Here is a 20,412-nt window from a genome sequence, read left to right as displayed (position 1 = left end):
AGACAGATAGAGGGAGAGAGAGAGAATGGGCGCGCCAGGGCTTCCAGCCTCTGCAAACGAACTCAGACGTGTGCGCCCCCTTGTGCATCTGGCTAATGTGGGACCTGGGGAACCGAGCCTCGAACCGGGGTCCTTAGGCTTCACAGGCAAGTGCTTAACCGCTAAGCCATCTCTCCAGCCCGAGACATGGTTTTAACTTAAGTCTCAGCAACTCTCTGGTGCATACTAATTACCATCATTCTACAGAAGGAAAAATTATGGCTGAAGAAGGTTAAGTAGGCCCATGGTCACGCGGCTGGCAAGGTGCAGAGCCAATCCTGGTTCCTGCTCAGTTCATCCCCTGCAACTGGGACTGGGCACTGAGCCTGCTTCAGCCCGGCCAGCGTGGGCTTTCATCCTTTCTAGGCCTCTTTCCCAAAGACTGCCACCACAGTAGACAGGTAGATTGCCAAACTTATCTGAAGGACTCCAAGTTGGTGGAAACATTTAGGCCTTCACCGCCCACTTCCTGCATCTTCTCTGTGTTCTCCAGGGGCTTTCTTCAGAGGAGTGGGTGAGAGGCATCCCCAGCGGGATGACTTCCCTTCCAACCCCAGGCATCCAGGACTTCCTTGGAACAACCTGCCCTGGTCTCACCAGGCTCCGGACAGATTCCATGCTGAAGCCTATTCCCAAAGGGCTCTCAGCATATGGTATGGCATAGTTAAAACTATGCCTGGTCGTAGTGGTCTTTTTGGATAGAGAATTAAAGTCTGGCAGGGTGTGGTGACACAGGCCTTTAATCCCAGCAGAGGTAGGAGGATCGCCATGAGTTCGAGACTACAAAGTGAATTCCACGTCAGCCTAGGCTACAGCGAAACCCTACCTGGGGCGTGGGGGGGGGGAGAATTCAATTCAAGTCTGGGCTTTAAATGCCATTAGGAGAAGAAAAAGTTACTGTTTTTTCAGAATGTCACTGTAATTTGTTCTTAGAGTCACCCCTCTGAAAGGTTCTTTTTCCATTTGAACTGACACTGAGAAGGCGCACAAGGATAGCCGCAAAGTAAAGAGGAGGGCACAAGTTCTCGCCCTCATTCCTTGCGCCCTCAGGCTTTCCATGTCAAAAGTGAGACTCTCTGACTGTCTACAGCACAAAGCCAGGAGCCTTATCAGGCTGATCACTGATCTGTTTGAAAGGGACCAGGCAGGAATGAATGATCTTGTTTGACCACATGGGCTGCTTTCACAAAGTACTTGTCTCTGTTTCACCCCCCGCAGAGGGGTTGCTCTCCACCAGACTTTGGTGTGATCTCCTTGGTGCTCAGTTTCCTCATCTGAAATATATAGAGCTTGGATCCAAGACCACTGAGGGCCCTGAAAGTTCTCAGGGCCTATGTTTTGTAGTTACAAAATATAACACTTCAAGTATAAGTCAGATAACTAAGGCACTGACTATTTGAATAAGAATGACTGTCCGCGGAGAGATGGCTTAGCGGTTAAGCGATTGCCTGTGAAGCCAAAGGATCCCGGTTCGAGGCTCGGTTCCCCAGGACCCACGTTAGCCAGATGCACAAGGGGACGCACGTGTCTGGAGTTCGTTTGCAGAGGCTGGAAGCCCTGGCGCGCCCATTCTCTCTCTCTCTCTTTACCTATCTGCCTCTTTCTCTCTGTGTCACTCTCAAATAAATAAAAATAAACAAAAAAAATTAAAAAAAAAAAGAATGACTGTTCAGGGCTGGAGAGATGGCAAGCAGTTAAGGTGCTTGCCTGCAAAGCCTAAGGACCTGGGTTCGATTCCCCAGTACCCACGTAAGCCAGATGCGCTAGGTGGAATATGCATCTGGAGTTCATTTTCAGTGGCTGGAGGCCCTGGCATGACCATTCTCTCTCTCAAATAAACAAAAAATAAAATATTTTTTAAATGACTGTCTAAAATTTTCACCAAGTAGTTACATTATGAAGCAAGTTCCCATCATGCACTTGCAGCAAGATTTGATTTATAAGAAAATCTGACTTGTGGTCAACTTTTAAGTGACAGGTTACTGTTTAAAGTGAGTTTTGCACATAGGTCATGGTTTCTAAGAGCAATATCCTTTACTCCCTTCTCCAGAGTCCTCAACACCCAAATATTAGTACAATATGTTTTAAATTCATTATTTTGGCTGGAGAGGTGCCTTAGTGGTTAAGCATTTGGCTATGAAGTTTAAGGACCCAGCTTTGACTCCCCAAAACCCACAGAAGCCAGATGCACATCATGACACATGCATCTGGAGTTCGCCTGCAGTGGCTAAAGGCCCTGGCATGGCCATTCTCATTTTCTCTCTCTCAAATAAATAAATAAATCATCACTTATCTTGGAATGGATATCTTTAACTATTTTTTTATTATTCATTAAAGAGTAAGAGAAAGGGGGCAGATAGAGAATGGGCATGTCAGGGCTTTAAGCCACTTCAGACAAACTCCGGATGTATGCACCACCTTGTGCATCTGACTTACATGGATCCTGGGGAATCAAACCTGGGTCCTTTAGTTTTGCAGGCAAGTGCCTTAAGTTGTAAGCCATTTCTTCAGCCCCTCTCTTTTTAAACTTAAAAATATATATATTTATTTGAGAGAGGGAGAGAGAGACAGAGAGGCATACAGGGAGGTGATGGGGATGCCAGGGCCTCCTGCCACTGCAAATGAGCTCCAGACTCATATGCCACTTACTACATCTGGCTTTAAGTGAGTATTGCAATTGAACCCAGGCTGTTGAGCTTTGCAATCACGTACCTTTAACTGCTGAGCCATCTCTCCAGCATGGTTTTTAATTTTTTTTTTCCATTAAAAACATTTAAATTTTCTCCCAAACTGGCCCTTATGAAACACGCACCAGAAAATATTACTCCTGTGCCTACAACTGTATAGATTTCCCATCGCTGTCCAGAGCATGCCAGCTTTTACATATAATGTTCCCTCCACCCAGAACATTCCCTTTGTGCTCCTTTTCTTAGAATTCACCCCAACCATTCCTTCCTCAGAGAATTGTCCACTGACATCCTTGACCGGGGCAGGTCCCCTTAAGAGCACTGCAGTGCACTGACAAGGCTTCTGAACAAGTCCTTTCTTCTAACTCTGAGAGGCGATCTGAAGTTTGCTTGAATGAGTCTGTGGTTACTGTGAACAGACTGCACTCTGCTGTTACTCACACAGGCACACTAGCTGCCCACTGCAGGCCCGGAAAGTCCAAGCACTGGGGTTTTCACAGTCTTTCCCTCCCTGGTGCTGTCAACCCTCTGAAGGAAACAAACATTAATCCAATAAGAGAACAACAGGGACCCCACTCTCCTCTCTGAAAGCCTACAGACTGAGAGGAGCCAGGGATGGTGGCCCACACCTGTAATGCCAGCACTCAGGAGGCTGAGGCAGGAGGATCACCAGTACAAGACCAGCCTGGGCTACAGAGTTATGGAGAGAGACCCTTTTCTAAACAAACAACGACAAACCAAATGGAGTAACTGAAGTAGGTCTAGAGTTAGCCTAAGAGCAAAAGGGTAGAAGGTAATGCATCAGATTCTGATACGGTTTAGCTTACCTCACAATCATGCAATTATTTAAACAACCCTATTTATACTTTCAGTCTAAGAAGAAGGAGGCTTCCGGGTGTAGTGGCACATACCTTTAATGCCAGTACTTGGAAAATTGAGGTAGGAAGATTGCGTGAGTTTGAGGCCAGCCTGGTGCTATTGAGCGAGTTCCAGGTTAGCCTGGGCTGGAGTGAAACCCTGCCTCAGAAAGAAGAAAGGAAAGGGAAGGGAAGGGAAGGGAAGGGAAGGGAAGGGAAGGGAAGGGAAGGGAAGGGAAGGGAAGGGAAGGGAAGGGAAGGGAAGGGAAGGGAAGGGAAGGGAAGGGAAGGGAAGGGAAGGGAAGGGAAGGAAAGGAAAGGAAAGGAAAGGAAAGGAAAGGAAAGGAAAGGAAAGGAAAGGAAAGGAAAGGAAAGGAAAGGAAAGGAAAGGAAAGGAAAGGAAAGGAAAGGAAGGGGGAGGAGGGGCCACAGCCTGACAACCCAGGATGACTATGCCAGCTGGAAAGATGGCTTCAAACATGGTAAGAGGAGCAGACATCTATTTCACCCCTCTCCCACCATCCTAAGCTTCTTCTGGCTCTCTTGGACTAGACTACTCCATACCATGTCCAAGGACTCTTGATTTTGCTTCTTTAAATGACTTTTCTTTCCCAAGGGTTGTATGCCTTCTTCCATTATGAGTATCAATAGCACAGCCTACCATTTTATTTAGTTAGCACAATTACAGGACCATCTACCCTGTCATCCCCATTCTTCAGACAAAACAGTCCCCCTGCCTGTAAAATGGGCTAGCCCCCAGCAGAACCGGGATCTCCAAGCCAAGGCCTCCATGTTTAGTCCAGCGTTTCCCCGCTATATCACAGCCTCCTAGGCTGAGCCAAGCCGCTTTCAAAGCCTCAGGAAGTCAAAGTTGGCTGCCTCCTGCTGGCAAGGAGCTCCTTCCAGGCTTCTGGTGTTGCTGCCAAAGAAGGGAGAGAGTGTGAAGGGAGGAGGGTGGCGTACACGAGAGGCCATCTACAATTCTGTTTCCCTCCTGCATCTCGGAAGGAGGAAGGGGGTTGCCCGTGGGGGTAGTGATGAAAATCAAAAATTCATGATACTTGGTAAGTGTTAGAAAAGTATTAACCCACCACCCCCCAAAAGTCACACTGACTATGTGTTCCTGTTTGTTTTTGATCACCCAGGTGAACTCAGCGTGACATATCAAGGTTTTAACAATATAGCACAGTTTCAATTAACTTCATTTTTCCAGCCAGGGCTGGCTCCCAAGCTAGTTTTTCTTACTAGGTTGTTTCCTACATGAAAAGCAAATTCCCAGAGGTTCCCAAGATTGCCCATATCCTATGCGAAATGACTGCTCCCACCGCCCGCCCGCCCACCCACTAATAAGACATAATGCCGTCCTATTTTTGGTAACAATTAAAGGGCCTCCCGGTGCAAGCAGAAAGCTGTTTATTTTGTTACATCACTTCACTTGCCTTCGAAGGCTGGTCTGGGCTCAGTGTTTTCTGGTGATGCAAGTCGGCTCTCTTCCTCCAGCAGTTGGCTCTCTCCCATCTCACGGCACCTCACAGGTCTCTTCCCCCCTGCCTGAGCGAGGAGCAGCTCACGAATCAGCTGCAGGTCCCTGTTTTGAAAAGCAGAGATTCAGAGACAGAGAAAAGGGTGGACTCCTATGTGACCTGTTCTTAGAGCAAGACCATCACCGGCGGAATTCCAGAAGCCCTTTTCATGTGTGGGGATATTTTTTCGACTGCGTGGAATCTGAAAGGAGCAGAAGGATGGGAAATGCCTGCATCCCCCTGAAAAGAATTGCTTATTTCCTATGTCTCTTTTCTGCGCTTTTGCTGACTGAGGGGAAGAAACCAGCGAAGCCAAAATGCCCTGCCGTGTGTACTTGTACCAAAGATAATGCTTTATGTGAGAATGCCAGATCCATTCCACGCACCGTGCCTCCTGATGTTATCTCATTGTAAGGCCCGTAAGCATTTTGATATCTAATTTACGATTTTAAAAATTCCAGCTGGTGTATTTGGGGCTTTGTATGCATTGGTAGAAGGGCATGGAGAGATTCTTCTTGCATTGCTTGGCCATTTGACATTTTGCTGTATTTACAATTTTTGATTTTTATTAGCTGCTACTGGACATGCTTAGATCACCCCCACCCCTGGACATTATTATGGGAAACCTGTAGCAGATTCATCTCTCTCCTGCTTCATCTGACAGGGAGCAGTACTGTACTGTATAAAATACTGTCAAAATAGTGACTGTTATGCTAAACTGGATTAACATAAGGTCTGTTCTGTGTGTGTGTGTGTGTCTGTTTGTTTTTGTGTGTTTTGTTTTCTTTCAGATCCTTTGTGAGATCTGGTTTTACTGAAATCTCAGAAGGGAGTTTTTTATTCACACCATCGCTGCAGCTCTTGTGAGAAATATTTATATCATGACTATTTTTAATGTAGCATGTATTTGGATAAGCCATCTAGTAAAATGAGCTCAATATTAATTTTGTTAAATGTGATGATATTTCTGAAAAGAAGGAGAAGATCAATAAAGTGAGAGGTAGATGGGATTGCTTGCAACTTCACGCCAACAGTGCAGGTTGATTCTTGATGGGAAATTGACTGATCTGTAATGCTGTCCACTTTAATGGCTGTGTATGAAGTTGTTGGAATGTGGCAACAAGGATCTCAATTCCATTATTTTACTTTCATTTTGAACTTGGGAACTTTGGTTATTTAGCACTGGAGTTTCTGCATTTGTCACTACAGAGTCCAGCAGAACATATGCACTCAAGATGTTGTCTCCAGGGGTCTGGGGCAGTCTGCTGCTCTGTTTGATTTACCATGTGGGGAGAAAAAGGGGGAGTTAAAAAAAAGTTGGTTCTTTCTAGGTAATTCCTTAAAATATAAATTCTCAAGAGACTGTTTTTTCATCCTATCAAATTTATAACTAGTCCCCTTACAGGGAGGAAAAGACAATATTAATACATAAATACTCACTGCTGCATGTTTTTAGTTGGTCACAAGGGAACTACATATTCAGCCTATGCCTGAAAATATTCAAAAAATAATATTTGACTAAGAAATTAGATCTCTTCACAGGCATAGAATAACATGTATGATTTGTTCTGATGTATAATGTTAGACAATTAGAGTTCTGGTTCTTTAAGCAGTATCATATGGTGGTTAAGAGATCTCCCATGCTCAGGTATCAGAGTTCAGTTGGTAGCCAGACAGCTCCAAGGGAGAATCAGTCAATAGTCGATATATTGGATTGAATTTGAGGTATCTTAACTGTATGAGTTAGAATCCAAGATTTTTTTTTTTTTAGTTTTTGGTTTTTGATGGTAGGGTCTCACTCTAGAAGAGGGTGACCTGGAATTTATTATGTAGTGTCAGAGTGGCCACGAACTCATGGTGATCCTCCTACCTCTGCCTCCCAAGCGCACCACCACGCCCAGTTTAGAACCTAAGATTTTTATTTGTTTGCTTGCCTTGCTTGGCTATTTTGACATGAGTATAGATACATAAGAAAGTAGCATGGAATTGAAAAGTGGGGGTTCTGTGTTTAAACCTTACCCTACCACTCACTAGAACTTAATCATGTAATCTAGTGCAATTTCCCGAATCTCACTGGCCTTCGGACTTCGTATCTGTAAAATGGAGGGGATAACATATAATTCGAAGGGTTGTTATCAGACATAAATACAATTCAAGTAGATAAAACTTTTTATTTTTGTTTTTTGAGAAAGGGTCTCATGTAGCTCAGGCTGGCCTTGAATTCCTGATCTTCTTCTCTCCACCCCTCAGGTACTGAGATTATCACAACTATCTTAGATAAAACTTTGACATAGGATATGGTAAAGTCTTATATGTCTTATAAATTATAAAATTGTAAATTTTTATAAAGAGATTAGAGTAAAATAAAACGTTAGTTGATATATTGTGCAGTTCCTATAAAATACCAAAAATGGTTTGATTATTTAATTGAATTTACAGACTTGATTGGGTGTTTTGAAATTACGTAACAATGTTGGTTAATTTTCTTCTCTTGTTAATGTCTTTGAGTGATTGGCAATTGAGTAGACAATTCCTTAGGGGTTATCTATTTGACTGATGGCTAACAGTGTAATTAAGGGAAGTGTTAGCACTTCAAACAAATCCACAAAAGAGAGAGTCTTGGGAAGTCTGCGATGCTGGGCTCCTTCCATAGGATAAGAATATACTGAAAGAAAGTGATAAATGGTGTTTATGCTTTTCATTGGCTAAGTAAATAAATGAGTCACTTACAATGCATCCTTTGGGTGTGCTATGGCACCTCCCTCCCCCTAGGATAGTTAGATCAGTCCTTAAATTTGGAGAGAAGTTTTGGTCACATCACTACTTTCATAGCCTGGCAGTAGGTGGGCATGAGCTATGACACTCAAAGCCTGGGCAGATCGACCTACTCAGTTACGACATCTCCACTTTGTTTTTGTTGGGGGGAACCCAGCCACAACAAGCCCAGATGCTGGGGAGTGTTATAGAAATAGTTCCCGGCTGCCGCAGAGTAATGTGATTACACGTATTTAGAATCACAGAGGAAAGCCAAAGGGCTGGTTTTAAATAGCCCACACCCGAGTGTGTGCTGTGCTCCTCTGTCCCATGCTCCGAGTTCCTATGGAACATTCCAGCCCTCATTTCTAAAAGCAGTTCAAGTTTCAGAAATAACAAAAGGCCTTGTCCTGTATGTCCTTGGTTAACTCATGTTAGCTGACCTCAACATGGTGGATTTGTGCCACACTGATCTTATGCAAAATTATCAGAGGCCAAGGTTTGTCTCTCGACTCTAGATCCCTGTTCCTAAGGACTATTTTCCATCCCTCCTCCCTAATGTTCTCTGCTTCCTCCTGTTCTCAAGAAAATGTCAAAAAGATCATTTTCACTCAGTAGGAAATAAATGATAAGGCTCCAGATCTGAACTGTGCCATGAACATAACAACTGTGGAAATATATGGCTTGCAAGCAGAAATTGTATTTCTGTGGGACAGCATTGCCCCATGTCCTGAAAACCTGCCACCACTGAAACACACACAGCGAAGGGTCTCCAGCCATTTCTTGGGGTTGGTTAGTGAATTCTAATGGCATTAGTGACCATAAATCACCATGGAGGCCTATTATATATTGCTGTGAAGAAATAAACTTCAAATCAGTGCTATGTGATCCACCTGGGAAACAACTGGTTTCCTTGTTGAGAGAAAATGATCCATTGTATCTGTAGTACCTACAACCTACAACCGTGGTACTCAGGAGGCTAAGACAGAAGGATATAGAATTCAAGGCCAACCTGGAGCTACATAGTGAGAGGTTGGCCAGAAAGAAATGAAGTAAGTAAGAAAGAAATACACTATTTCTACTATCGACAGAAAAAGTCTGATAAAGTTGCCATTTCCCTAAATGCTTCCTCAGAGCTCCTGCAAAAGAAATGAAAAGTACTGTTCAAAATATCAGCCTGAGGTGCTGCAGAAAATAGACAGGGTGCTTCAAGTTAGATGTAGTATTTGGGGAATGACTCTGGTAATCTGTGGCTGGCAGTTTGTGTTGGAGAACAAGAAAAACCCACACTTTTCTAGAAAAGAGAGGAGGAATAAAATGATCCAATAAAAATTCACCAAATTATCTAGGCTTGGTGGCGCACGTCTTTAATCCCAGCACTTGGGAGGCAGAGGTAGCAGGATCACTGTGAGTTCAAGGCTACTCTGAGACTATATAGGGAATTCCAGGTCAGCCTGAGCTAAACTGAGACCCTACCTCAGAAAAACAAAAAAATAAAGAAATTCACCATATTAACTGTACATTTTTTTTAATCTCACTTATGGTTAAAAAAAAAAAAAAAACCCTTTCCCCTTTTATTTCTGTTTTTATCACAAGGATAGTTCGGAAACCCAACCAATGTGAATGATTATGCATTCTAGCCTGCTCTTAGAGTGATACTTTCAGTGAATGCAATTTAGAGAAATGTGTTTTCACACATTATAGCCCTGCTCCTTTTCAACACAGAAACCCCCAGTGATGCAGGCTCACGACAGAAGATTCAGAGTGAAGAAGATAAAATATGGCCATATTGAATCCGCTTCTAACATTTTAATGAATTAAGTTCCTGCAATTCTGGAGACAGGTCTATTAGAAAGGACTGATTCCAGGGTTAGTTTTAGTATCATACTCAGAAACAAAACAAAATAGAATTCAAAAGGGACAGAAAAAAATTTCTATTTATTCAAAAGAGATTTGGCCTCATGTGAAACACATAATTGACTTTTTAAGGGGGTAATTAGCATAGATTAAAAAATTAATCCACAATTGGCACATAAGAGCATAGTCTATAAGAAATGTAAAAATAAAAACAAATAGGAAAGCAAATGACATGGGCAACAGTGAAGCCCATTCTAATGAAGGCTTCAATCATTTAGACCTTCAAGCACTCATTTAAGGAGAAATATCCCTGGCCAATCTTGCCCTTTCACAGGCACTGCTTTTTTTTTTTTTAAACAAGTAATAGAATTAAAAAATGGTAATATTCAACTATTACTCAACCCAGACGAGTCTGCTGTGAGGGTATTGTGAGGACTTGCTAGCTAGATATATATATATATATATATATATATATATATATATATATATATATAAATGAGCATGTTTTAAAAAAATATTTTATTTGCTTGAGAGGGAGAAAGGGGCAAATGAGAAAAAAAAAGAATGAGAATAGGTGCTCCAAGGCCTCTAGCCACTGCAAGTGAACTCCAGACACATGCACCACTTTGTGCATCAGGCTTACATGGGTACTGGGGATTGAATCTGCATCCTTAGGCTTCATAGGCAAGCGCCTTAACCACTAAGCCATCTCTGCAGCCCATGGGCATGTTTTGGTTGTAGCCAGAAGATGCCCTCCCAATGATGGATTATAAATAAAAATTTCAGTCACCGAGGAACTATTATTCCATTTGATCTCTATGTCTGATTTTTAACTTTTAATTAATTTATTCATGGAACTGTGCAAACTAGCTCTGTATACCAAATTTTTCTGATATTTTTTTCTGAAAGCATGTTTCTGTCTAATAAAAACACCTGAGAGTCACCTTTCCCTCCTGCTCTGATGACCACGTCCACCTGCACAAGCCCCATCTCAAACAACCCAAGAATGTGCTTTCTCCTCTTCACCCAGAGCCCTTCCTGACTGAGGGGCCTTCAAGCTTCCCCATTGTGCTCTCTGCTTCTCACTCCCTTCCTGGCCATCTCCATTAGCATTGCCTCCTTGAAACATGGCTCTCATTGAATCATCCATGTGCTTGCAAGCGTCACTGGTTCCTAGGAACTGAGAAGCAGCACCTCTGTTGATGTTAATAGCATTTGGCTCTTTCCTATTTACCCATAGTTATCACTCATAACACTGACCCTACTCCTCCATCCACACAAGTTCCATCTATACCAGACTAAAGTCTCCTTTGTGACCTATTTTCTCACATTCTAGATGTCTCTAGTATTGCCTGCCAATATATCACAGCTATTCATGCTTGTATCTGACCAGTGTCTGTCCTGAAAGATCATCATTAGGCCACGATTCTAGGGGCCAAACATTGCTTTCCATAAATTGTTGATTCCAATCCCCATAGCCATACATGTGCTGCGAATGCCTCCTGCTTTGCTATCTGGTCATGGTTATATACTTCCTTATGAACTAAGAAAGTAGAGATCTAGGAAGTGAGGTAAATTTCCAAAACAAAACATATATTTGTTCACAAGGTTATAACTGCAAATTTTTTCAGCAGAGAATCCCAGCACTTCACAGACAACCAATTAAGCATCTCTGAGACCCACTGTTTTAAGCTCTTTGGTTTTCATGGTTAGCTTTCTAGCTTCTTAGTTTGATAGCAGGTTCTGACTAGTCTCCCACACAAGGCAAAAATTCTACTTACCCTATCTAAACAGGTATCTAAAAGGAAATATTAGTGAAATATTATTAAGATGAAAAAAAATCATCAACATAAAGATGATTTCCTTGTTGAATTGCCTCTGTTTAGCTAAAATGGGTATTTAGAGAGGCATGAGGGAGAGAGAAAAAGTACTTATTATAAAGTTACAAGAGTAACAAAACGAAAGAGAGAGCCTTTCATTGCAGCAGATACATTTTGGGGTTTCACAATGTTGGGCTTGTGAGGGGCACAGAAATGCGTAGCATAGTGTCAGTCCCCACCCTAACATGGCAGCTCTAAGCAGGTGCTCACTCCTGAGAAGGTAAATGACGTTTCGCTGTATTTGAATGTATTGCAAGGTCATCTTGATAATCTGTGTTCACAATGATATTCACTTGCTTGGCGTATTGATGCTGTTGGCTGGTTGTGGATACTGTGGCTAACATGGGCTACCCAATGACAGAAGAGGAGCTTTGCAACATCAGCTGTGAGGTTCTTGCTGCTGTCAGCTAGCCATGTGACAAGAAGCTTTGTGGTCAAACATGGTTTCCCCATCCCAATTCTGCTGCTTACTTCTGCGATTTTGGGCAAGCTGAGCCATGGCAAAATGGGAAACAATCATGGTACCTATTACAGGATCACAGTAAGAATGAAATAAACCAATTCATGGATAGCATGGCTCTTATAACTCAGTGATCATTAGCTGTATTATAGTAGTTGAGTTGTTCACTGAAACTACCGTGGCATCACCTTAGTGTCTGTGTAATCTGGGTTTGTCTGCAATGCCAGCTTTAAAATTTGTGGTTCTATGTACAGGTCTATATCAGATCCCACTAAGAAGTCTTTCCCTCAAACATTGCTCACAGGAAATGTAGGTAATTTATCTTTAAAAAAATCATAATTCTCTCACTTTTTCCTCATGAATAAATGAATCGGTACCACAAGCTGTAAAGCACATCAGATTTTGTTTAAAAGAATTAATATCAGCCAGTCTTCAAATGGGTAACCCTACGGTATGATGAAGAAAGGGCTAAACTAAGATATAGGATACATGGGTCCAAAATCCAGTTTGGCCACTAATGGACTTTACAATTTCAGAGGGCTCAACATATTGCTGGGCCTTATGCTTTATATGCAAAAAATACCACAGAAAGAATAAATTATGGCTTTCCAACTCAAGGCTAATAAATGTTGGTGGCAAGATGAATGAGGGAAGCAATTAGGTGTGAGACAGTAAGAAGTGGTAGTAACTGAGGTAAACCAGAGAAGATATGTATCACCTAAAAATGGCATCCTTGGCTCCAACTGATAATTGTTGATGGGAATGTAGTGCATGAACATGGGGTGATTATCCTCCACATTTTTAGAGAAAGGCAGAAATCTGGGAGCAGATTTTTAAGCAGGATAAAAACTCAAAACAAAAAAGCATCAGTTGGCATTGAGAGACCTTCACACTGACGTATAAGTTCTAATTCTATCTTAATATTTAATTGCTTTATGTTCTAGCCTATGAACAGTTATTTCAATATAATACAGAAAATTTCCTTTTTAAGGAGATGGTCAACAACTATATTAATTCTTTTAAAAAAATCAGCAAATTAAAGTGGTACTAAAAAAAGCCTCAAAGGGGGCTGGAGAGAAGGCTCAGCACTTAAGGCACTTGCCTGCAAAGCGTAACAATGATTCAGGTTCGATTCTCCAGTACCCACATAAAGCAGATGCACAAAGTGCATCTGGAGTTCATTTGCAATGTGGCTAGAAGACCTGGCATGCCCATTCTGTCTCTTTTCTATCCCTCTCTGCTTACAAATAAATAAATTAATTTTATCTCATGATAGAGAATTGGCTATGACAAAATTATTATTAAGATAATAGCATATTACACCCATAGGACCTTCAGTTTGATCCCCAGTATCTCTATCAAAAATAAAACAAGATAAATGATGCAGTGTCCAATCTCCCAAATATTCCAGAGGGACCTAACCATAGGCTGATAATAAGATAATATTTTAGTTTCCCTCTCATAGGTCAGGGTGGAAAGAATTGTTGGACCCATTTACATAGCAAGATGACAGTAGTTTTCCTATCAAATTAAAAACCAATGGTTTTCTGAAATATAAAAGCTAAAATGTATAGGTACAAATAACTCTGGCCTTAGAAAATTCCTTGCGTAACGCCATTGATTTTTCCCATGCTTCCATGGCAAAAAAATGTCTACCTCCTTCATTGATGGATACAAGCCATGCAATAAAACCAGGCAAGCTTTGTATTTGTATAAAGTCACTTTTGTATTGCCTGTAACTAATCCCTTTGTATATCTGTGTGTATATGTGTGTGTGATGTGTGGTGTGTATGTGATCCATTTGTGGGGGGGTGTGTTTGTTTGTGTATGTGTGTGTGTATTTTCATTTCATCATCATGATTTCGTTTGAGGTGCAAATGCTTCTCTCCACATTGCAGGGAAGTACTGAGCCCAGGAGGCCAAGCCACCTCTTCAGTGCCCCATTCCCAACACCTAGCAGAGGTGGGGCTGAAACCTTTACCCTCCCCGCTAACCACTTCTGACACCAATGATCTTGAGTTTGAGCTTGACTTTGCAGTTTTGTTCCCCAAGTCAAGTCTCCTCTCACAGGGTCAACCTTTGCCATTCGCGAGGTTATTCAGGGGAAATGTGCCCTGATTCCTGGAGACAATGACGGAAAAGGAGTTTCAAAAGCCCTTTGAAAGAATGGCAGCATTGCTGGCAAGGGCATCTAGTTTCCCTAGGTTCCAACTCTCATTTGCATGTGTAAACTCTAGTCTTTGTGCTTGAAGAGAGACTGACAGACAGACAAAATAAATAAATAAATAAAATACCAAAAAGGGGGCCCTTATTTAAAATTACACCTTAGACCAGTGCCCTCTAACTTGTGTGCAGGGTAATATTCACACCCTGTAGAACTCAAAGATGGAGGATTCCATCATCAGTGACATTGGGACCCTGCATGATTAATTTCCTTTCGAAGAATATCAACCAATTTAAGGACAAAGAAGATTTACAGAGTTAAAAACTCTGAATAATGTCTTCAATTAACTCTTCCAAAAATTGTCTGCCATTTTTCCTGCAGGTGACCCTCTCAGCCCCTTAAAGGTCTTGTTTTCCAGGGAACTATAGCCTAGGAAATACTGGCCAAGGCTGTTCTGGTTTGGAGCAGCAGCTGGGCAGAGCTGGTGGGCCTGAGCTGAGGTAGCTGGCTGTGTTTGTGGACCTTAACCAGTTCTGGTGGGATGATCAGATCATGTCCGAGCCTGGAATTCCAGCTCTGCAACTTACAAGCTTCAAATTACTTGACCTCTCCCACCTTTATATTTTAAGTAGAACATAGAAAACAGCATTCCTCTGAGGATTAAGGAATGATCTCAGGTTGCTGAAGACAAGGTCTAGCACAGAATAAGCTGCAGATAAAATTTAAATACCTTCTTGGTGTTCTAGACCAAACAGAAAGAGAATGGCTTCATATAAACGTGGGGAGGAGGAGCTGCTGGCCAGCTGTGACACTATCTAGAAAGGAAGGAATTTGACTGTCCTGGGATAAGAGGTAATGAACTATAAAGCCAAGGGTCAGATCTATTCAGAGGGAGTCCTTGCAAATATAAAATCTTCATCCTAATCCTGGCTTACCACTAAAAAAATAAAAAAATAAATAAATAAAAATGACTCCTGGTCAAGTTGCACAACCTCTGCTGGCTTCAGTTTCCTCATTTGTAAAAAGAGGAATTAGATCACATGTCTCTCTAGGTACTTCCCCCCCACACCCCAGGATTTATGTGGAGCCCAATTAAGATACTTCCAATCATTTCAAATTGAAGAGGTGGTAGTCTACTTGAGGATTCACTAAATCACATCGAAAATGTTTTCCAAAGATGAGTCAAAAATAACTGTCAAATGATGTGCTCTTGTGTGATGCTTCCCATTTTAATGCCTCTTTGTCTTAAGAGCACATCTTAAAATATTCACGTGTAAATTATTCACATGGCACATGAACTCAGAATATGCGACTTTAGCTGAAGTGAATCATCAGCCCATTACTAATTATCATTCAACCAGCCCTGCCCTTGTGATGGTGAATGGTAGAAACAGAGGATCTGAATCATTGAGCAGGCTCTGAGCAAGTTGACAAGCCCCTGCAGCTGTGCATCTATAGCTTCTAACAGCCGTGGTCTGAGTGCTTGGGCTCTTTCATATACAGTGTACATAGACCCAGCCTACAGGGACCTGGGTGTATACATAGTCATGTTTTTACGCACTACCCAGGGAGGCCTACTCCTCTGTATGACACCCATCAGTCTTGTGGAGCAGGCATGACCGCTGGGAATCTGAACTTCATCAGCAGTACAACTAAGATCTTTCACTGGAGCTGAGGGCTCTTCTAGCCTTGACACTGTACATCTCTCCTCCTTGCTTGGATAGTCTTTGGCAGAAGCACTGGAGGTGTGCTCGCTGATCTACAGTGTCTCCCATGATTTTGGAGGATCATTCAGGAAGGTTTTGTGTTATTCTAACTCTTTCTTGAACAGACAATGGAAGTGAGTCACCTATGTTAACATACAATCATTAGTGACAGCTACAAGCTCTGAAGCCAGATACTGTATTCCACATCCTATCAATGCCATCCCCAAGCAACAACAAGATGCTGGCTATTCACTCTTCTCTTCTTCATCTAGAAGTCTTCACAGGGGAGGAATTATACCGAAGAGCCTCCAAAACCCCTCCCAAGCCCCACGTCCACCCCTCCACCCCCCCCACCCCCCACCCCCGCCATGTGGGCAGAACTTGCTCTGGGTGGAAGAGGGGAAGCAGGTCTTTCATGAAACAGTGATCAGTGATTCCAATAGCAGTCAAGACACTCAGGTACTGGAGAGGGTCTGAAGGTGTGTCATTAGAACCAGGGGACCTGGCACGGAGCCAGCTGAGCAGCCTGATTTGAGACAGTGAGATTTTCTCAGCAAGGATTGTGCACCCCCACACATCTTGCCATCTGCAGCCCTCTCTTCTTGCCGTGCCTCCATGAACTAAGCCAGCAACTTTACAAACCTGGCAGGCACAAGGGAGGGCACCTAGAGGGTTTATGGCCAGGTGAGAATTAAGGCTTAACTTTGTGATTCCTTCTGCAGTGCTCCTCTCCCAGCCTTGGGGAGAAGTGAGAAGCCACTTCCTGGGCTCATCAGACCCACACCAATGCATGGGCCTGCTCAGTCTCCTCAGTGGAAGGACCCCCGTTTTGGCCTCTCGGCTGCTCTTGGCAAAGCCTTAGCCTTGAGCCTCTGGAGCCAGATCCTCCTCCTCAGATCCTCTCCTGCCTCACTCACTACTCTGTGGCCCATCGCAGGTTCCCTCCTAACTCAAACTCCCTGCTAACACCGCTGGCTTTCCACTCCCTTTGAAGTGATTTCTGCCAGCCTTAGCTTTCATCCAACGAGGAATCCCTTGACAGCCTTATACCCTTGGTGCTGCTTTTCATCAAATGAGGAACTCCAGAACAACATTATATTCTTGGTACTAAAATGTTGTTATTTATGAAGAACTTGGTGGAATCCTTACACAAGGGTAAAGTTATAGTTCTATATGATTTCATTTTTAAACAGAATGAATGAAAACAAATGATTGAGTACAAATGTAATAAAAACCAGAAGGAAATCAGGGAGAAATGAACAATAAGAAAAAAATAAACTAATGGATTAAGAGATAACAATAAAACCAAGATCTGACTCTTGGAAAAACCAATAAAATAGCAGCCATTTGGAGGGAGCAACACTCACAATTCAAGGATCCATTAATTATTCAACAAAAGGCTTTAGAGAAACTTGGAAGAAGGCTTAGGAAAGAATCAAAGAAGTGACTCACCTCACATTATATATAAAAGCAAGTCTCAGGTAAAATAAAGAAGTCATGATTTCATAGAAAGGAAAAAAAAGATAAACCAAGAATGTGCTCAGATAGGCATTTTTCATATTCAGAGTTAGATATATAATTTGGTAAAGCTTTGATTTAAAAAAAAATTAGAGACTTAAAAGCCATCCATAGTTCTATAGTCCACATTTAGAAATCTACTGTAAATCTATCCTAAGGAGATATAGATGGAAAAAACTTAGCTATATGAAGATGGTTATAGCAGTAAAAATCACATTAAAAAGTTATAGTCTGAGTTTGGAGAGATGGATTAGTGGTTAAGGTGCTTGCTTGCGAAGCTTAAGGACCCAGGTTCAGTTCCAGAGTACCCAGGTGATGGATGTGCACAAGATTGTGCATGTGGACAAAATGGCACACACGTCTGGAGTTCAATTGCAGTGCATGGAGGCCCTGACACACCAATTCTCCCCCCCCCCATCTTCTCTCTCTCTCTCTCATAATAAAACTTTTTTAAAAAGTTTTAAAAAGTTATAGTCTATCTACAACCCAAAATTTATTTGCCTGTTAAATTACATGATTGAAAAACTGTCAAGAGAAACTGTTCATGGTAAAATAAACAGGTAAAAAGGACACAAAACAAGACAGGAGTGGTTATCCACATGTATAATCCTAGCACTCACCAGGATTCCTCACCAGTTTGAGGTCAGACTGTGCCACACAGCAAACAGGGCAAGAAAGGGTCTTCAAAACAAAACAAAAACAAAAATGGGGCACACAAAAAGGGATGCAAAACAATTTTCTCAATTTTACAAATATATACAATTATATACATGTGTGTGTCATATATGTTTTATGAATCTTTATATATGTTTTATTGAATCTTCAGTGTCTGGGTAATATGGTAATGATGTTCTTTATTTTTGAGCTTTTCTATATTCTCCAGCACTTCTATAAAAGTCTATTCTATTTACATGCTGCATTCAAAAACTTAAAATATTTTACTTCGAAAATATAGATTGATGAGATATGATCTTAATGACTACCTGCATTGATCATTTAATTCCTTTCAAAAATGATATTACATAATCATAGTCTGTAAGTCTCCATGAGCAGCTAAGCAGTGTTACTGTGGCTGTTCACTGGGATGCAAATGTTACATAATGATGAGACCTGGACTTAGACTGAGCGGACACCCAATATGTGAGGATGGCATTGGACTGCATGGTCTTGAGGTAACCCTCTGAGCTTCAGTATCTCCCTGTCCCATAGAGCCACACTGGCTCTACCACTTTCACAGTGTTGTTCTAAAGACTAGACAAGATATTCCAGGCAGGAGGCTGTGACATCTGGGGTGTTGTGAAGAAAATACTCATCATTTCAAAATGCGCTGATGCCTGCCTGAGATTTATAATTGATATCTACCATTCTTTGCATCTCCTTCCTGGTTAAAACAAAACAAAAAACAGTACACTCCCTGAGCTGCAAAAAAAAAAAAAAAAATCTTCGCTTTTCTTCTCGAATTCGAAAAGGCATAGCTCTTGGGGGCAAGTTAGAAAAGTTAGCACGCAGTCCTGGTTCTGATTCTGTCTCCACCAGAACTAGAGGGAGATTCCTGGCTCTCTCCTTTCCTAGAAAAGAGCAACTAACAGAGACTTCAGAAGACCCCATGGAATCGAGCAAAGGACAAGTTTTCCATGGCCTCTGTAAACTTTGGCTGTCTCCTGGAAAATCTGTTGGGCCCAGATCTCTGATTTCTGCTCAGGGCAACAAGGTCATTCCAACTGTACACTGGTCAATAGCGATCCCTGCCGGACATAGCTATTGTGAGGATGGATGTCAAATCTGACTTATATGCTGACAGACTCTTTCCATGTGTAGCTACAAAAATAGGAAAACCCACAACCCCTTCATGTCCCACAGCAATTGCAAAAAGAGTGTCCTCTTGGTCCCTGTAGGCAAAGCTGGGTATTGTAAGTAACCTGGAAGGCATTTTGTGTGTACCCAGACTTCATGCATCATGCTAGGAGCTTTTAAACCATGTAGACCACGCTCCAAGTGTAGAATTTAACCAGAATGCTTGAAAGTAGGAATCAGTTGCCAATATGTTTTATTGAGAACTTTAACATATAAACATACTGTAATTTGATTATATTTGTATCCCATATCTTTTTTTGTCCCTTCTTCTCCAATCACTGTGGGGTCATGAATGCACTGGTCTGTTCATCTTCATGTTGTGAGGACAGTGCCCCAAAGCATGCCTTCACATCCTATGGCCCATGCATTATTTTCACCCTCTTTCCTCAATGGACCCTGAGCCTTGGAAGGTGTGATGGGAATCTCCTTTAGTGTTGAATTTTTTATTAAATTTATTTTTATTTATTAATTTGCAAAGAGAGGAAGCAGAGGAGGGAGAGAGAGAGATCAAGAGAAAAAGAGAGAGAGAGAATGGCATGCCATTCATGCCTCTTGCCACTGCAAATGAACTCCAGACACATGCACCACTTTGTACATCTGGCTTTATGTGGGTACTGTGGAATTGAACTCAGGCCATCAGGCTTTGCAAGCAAGCACCTTAACCACTGAGCCATCTCTCCAGCCCTTGTGTTGGACCCTTAACAGCCTCTTATTTTCTACTGTGATGAGTTTTGTGTCTCCTCAACATCTACTGCCATCTCCATAGACCCTACGCTCTGGTTGCGTGTGCAGCTGTCTCATCCACTCCTTCTTCTTGTCATTTTGATGAGTCTTGAGTCTTCCAGTATTCTCTGCCATCTGTAAAAGTATAAAATAAAATAAAATACAAAGTTCTCTAACCAAAAGAGAGAACAGCCTTAATTAAAGGCTATAAAAATATACATTTAGAAGGGGTCTATGACACTCTAAGCCATAGGCTTTTGACTTGGTTCCCAATACCAGGCATGAATTCCCTCTCATTGAAGAGACTGCATATCCAGTCAGAGAGCAGTTGATTTCCCCATAACATACATGCCACTATTACGCCTGCAGGTATATTTTGCCCAGTTGCCA

The 20,412-nt window shown here is 42.0% G+C and overlaps 1 protein-coding gene across 1 annotated transcript in view; it reads left to right on the top strand.

The window, feature by feature from the left end:
• Positions 1 to 5,024: 5,024 nt before the first annotated feature.
• Positions 5,025 to 20,412, top strand: part of Lgi1 (leucine rich glioma inactivated 1) — a 46,388-nt gene continuing 31,000 nt past the window's right edge. Inside the window, exons 1-2 of the mRNA XM_004653220.3 lie at positions 5,025 to 5,516; positions 5,898 to 5,969. Coding sequence (XP_004653277.2) covers positions 5,059 to 5,516; positions 5,898 to 5,969 — 530 coding nt within the window. The 5' untranslated portion in view covers positions 5,025 to 5,058. The remainder of the gene's footprint in view (positions 5,517 to 5,897; positions 5,970 to 20,412) is intronic.

Source organism: Jaculus jaculus, chromosome 1, assembly GCF_020740685.1.
Source record: "Jaculus jaculus isolate mJacJac1 chromosome 1, mJacJac1.mat.Y.cur, whole genome shotgun sequence".
In the NCBI taxonomy this organism is placed as follows: domain Eukaryota; kingdom Metazoa; phylum Chordata; class Mammalia; order Rodentia; family Dipodidae; genus Jaculus; species Jaculus jaculus.
Note: the sequence above shows the minus strand (reverse complement) of the source record. Positions and strands in the feature narration are given on the sequence as shown.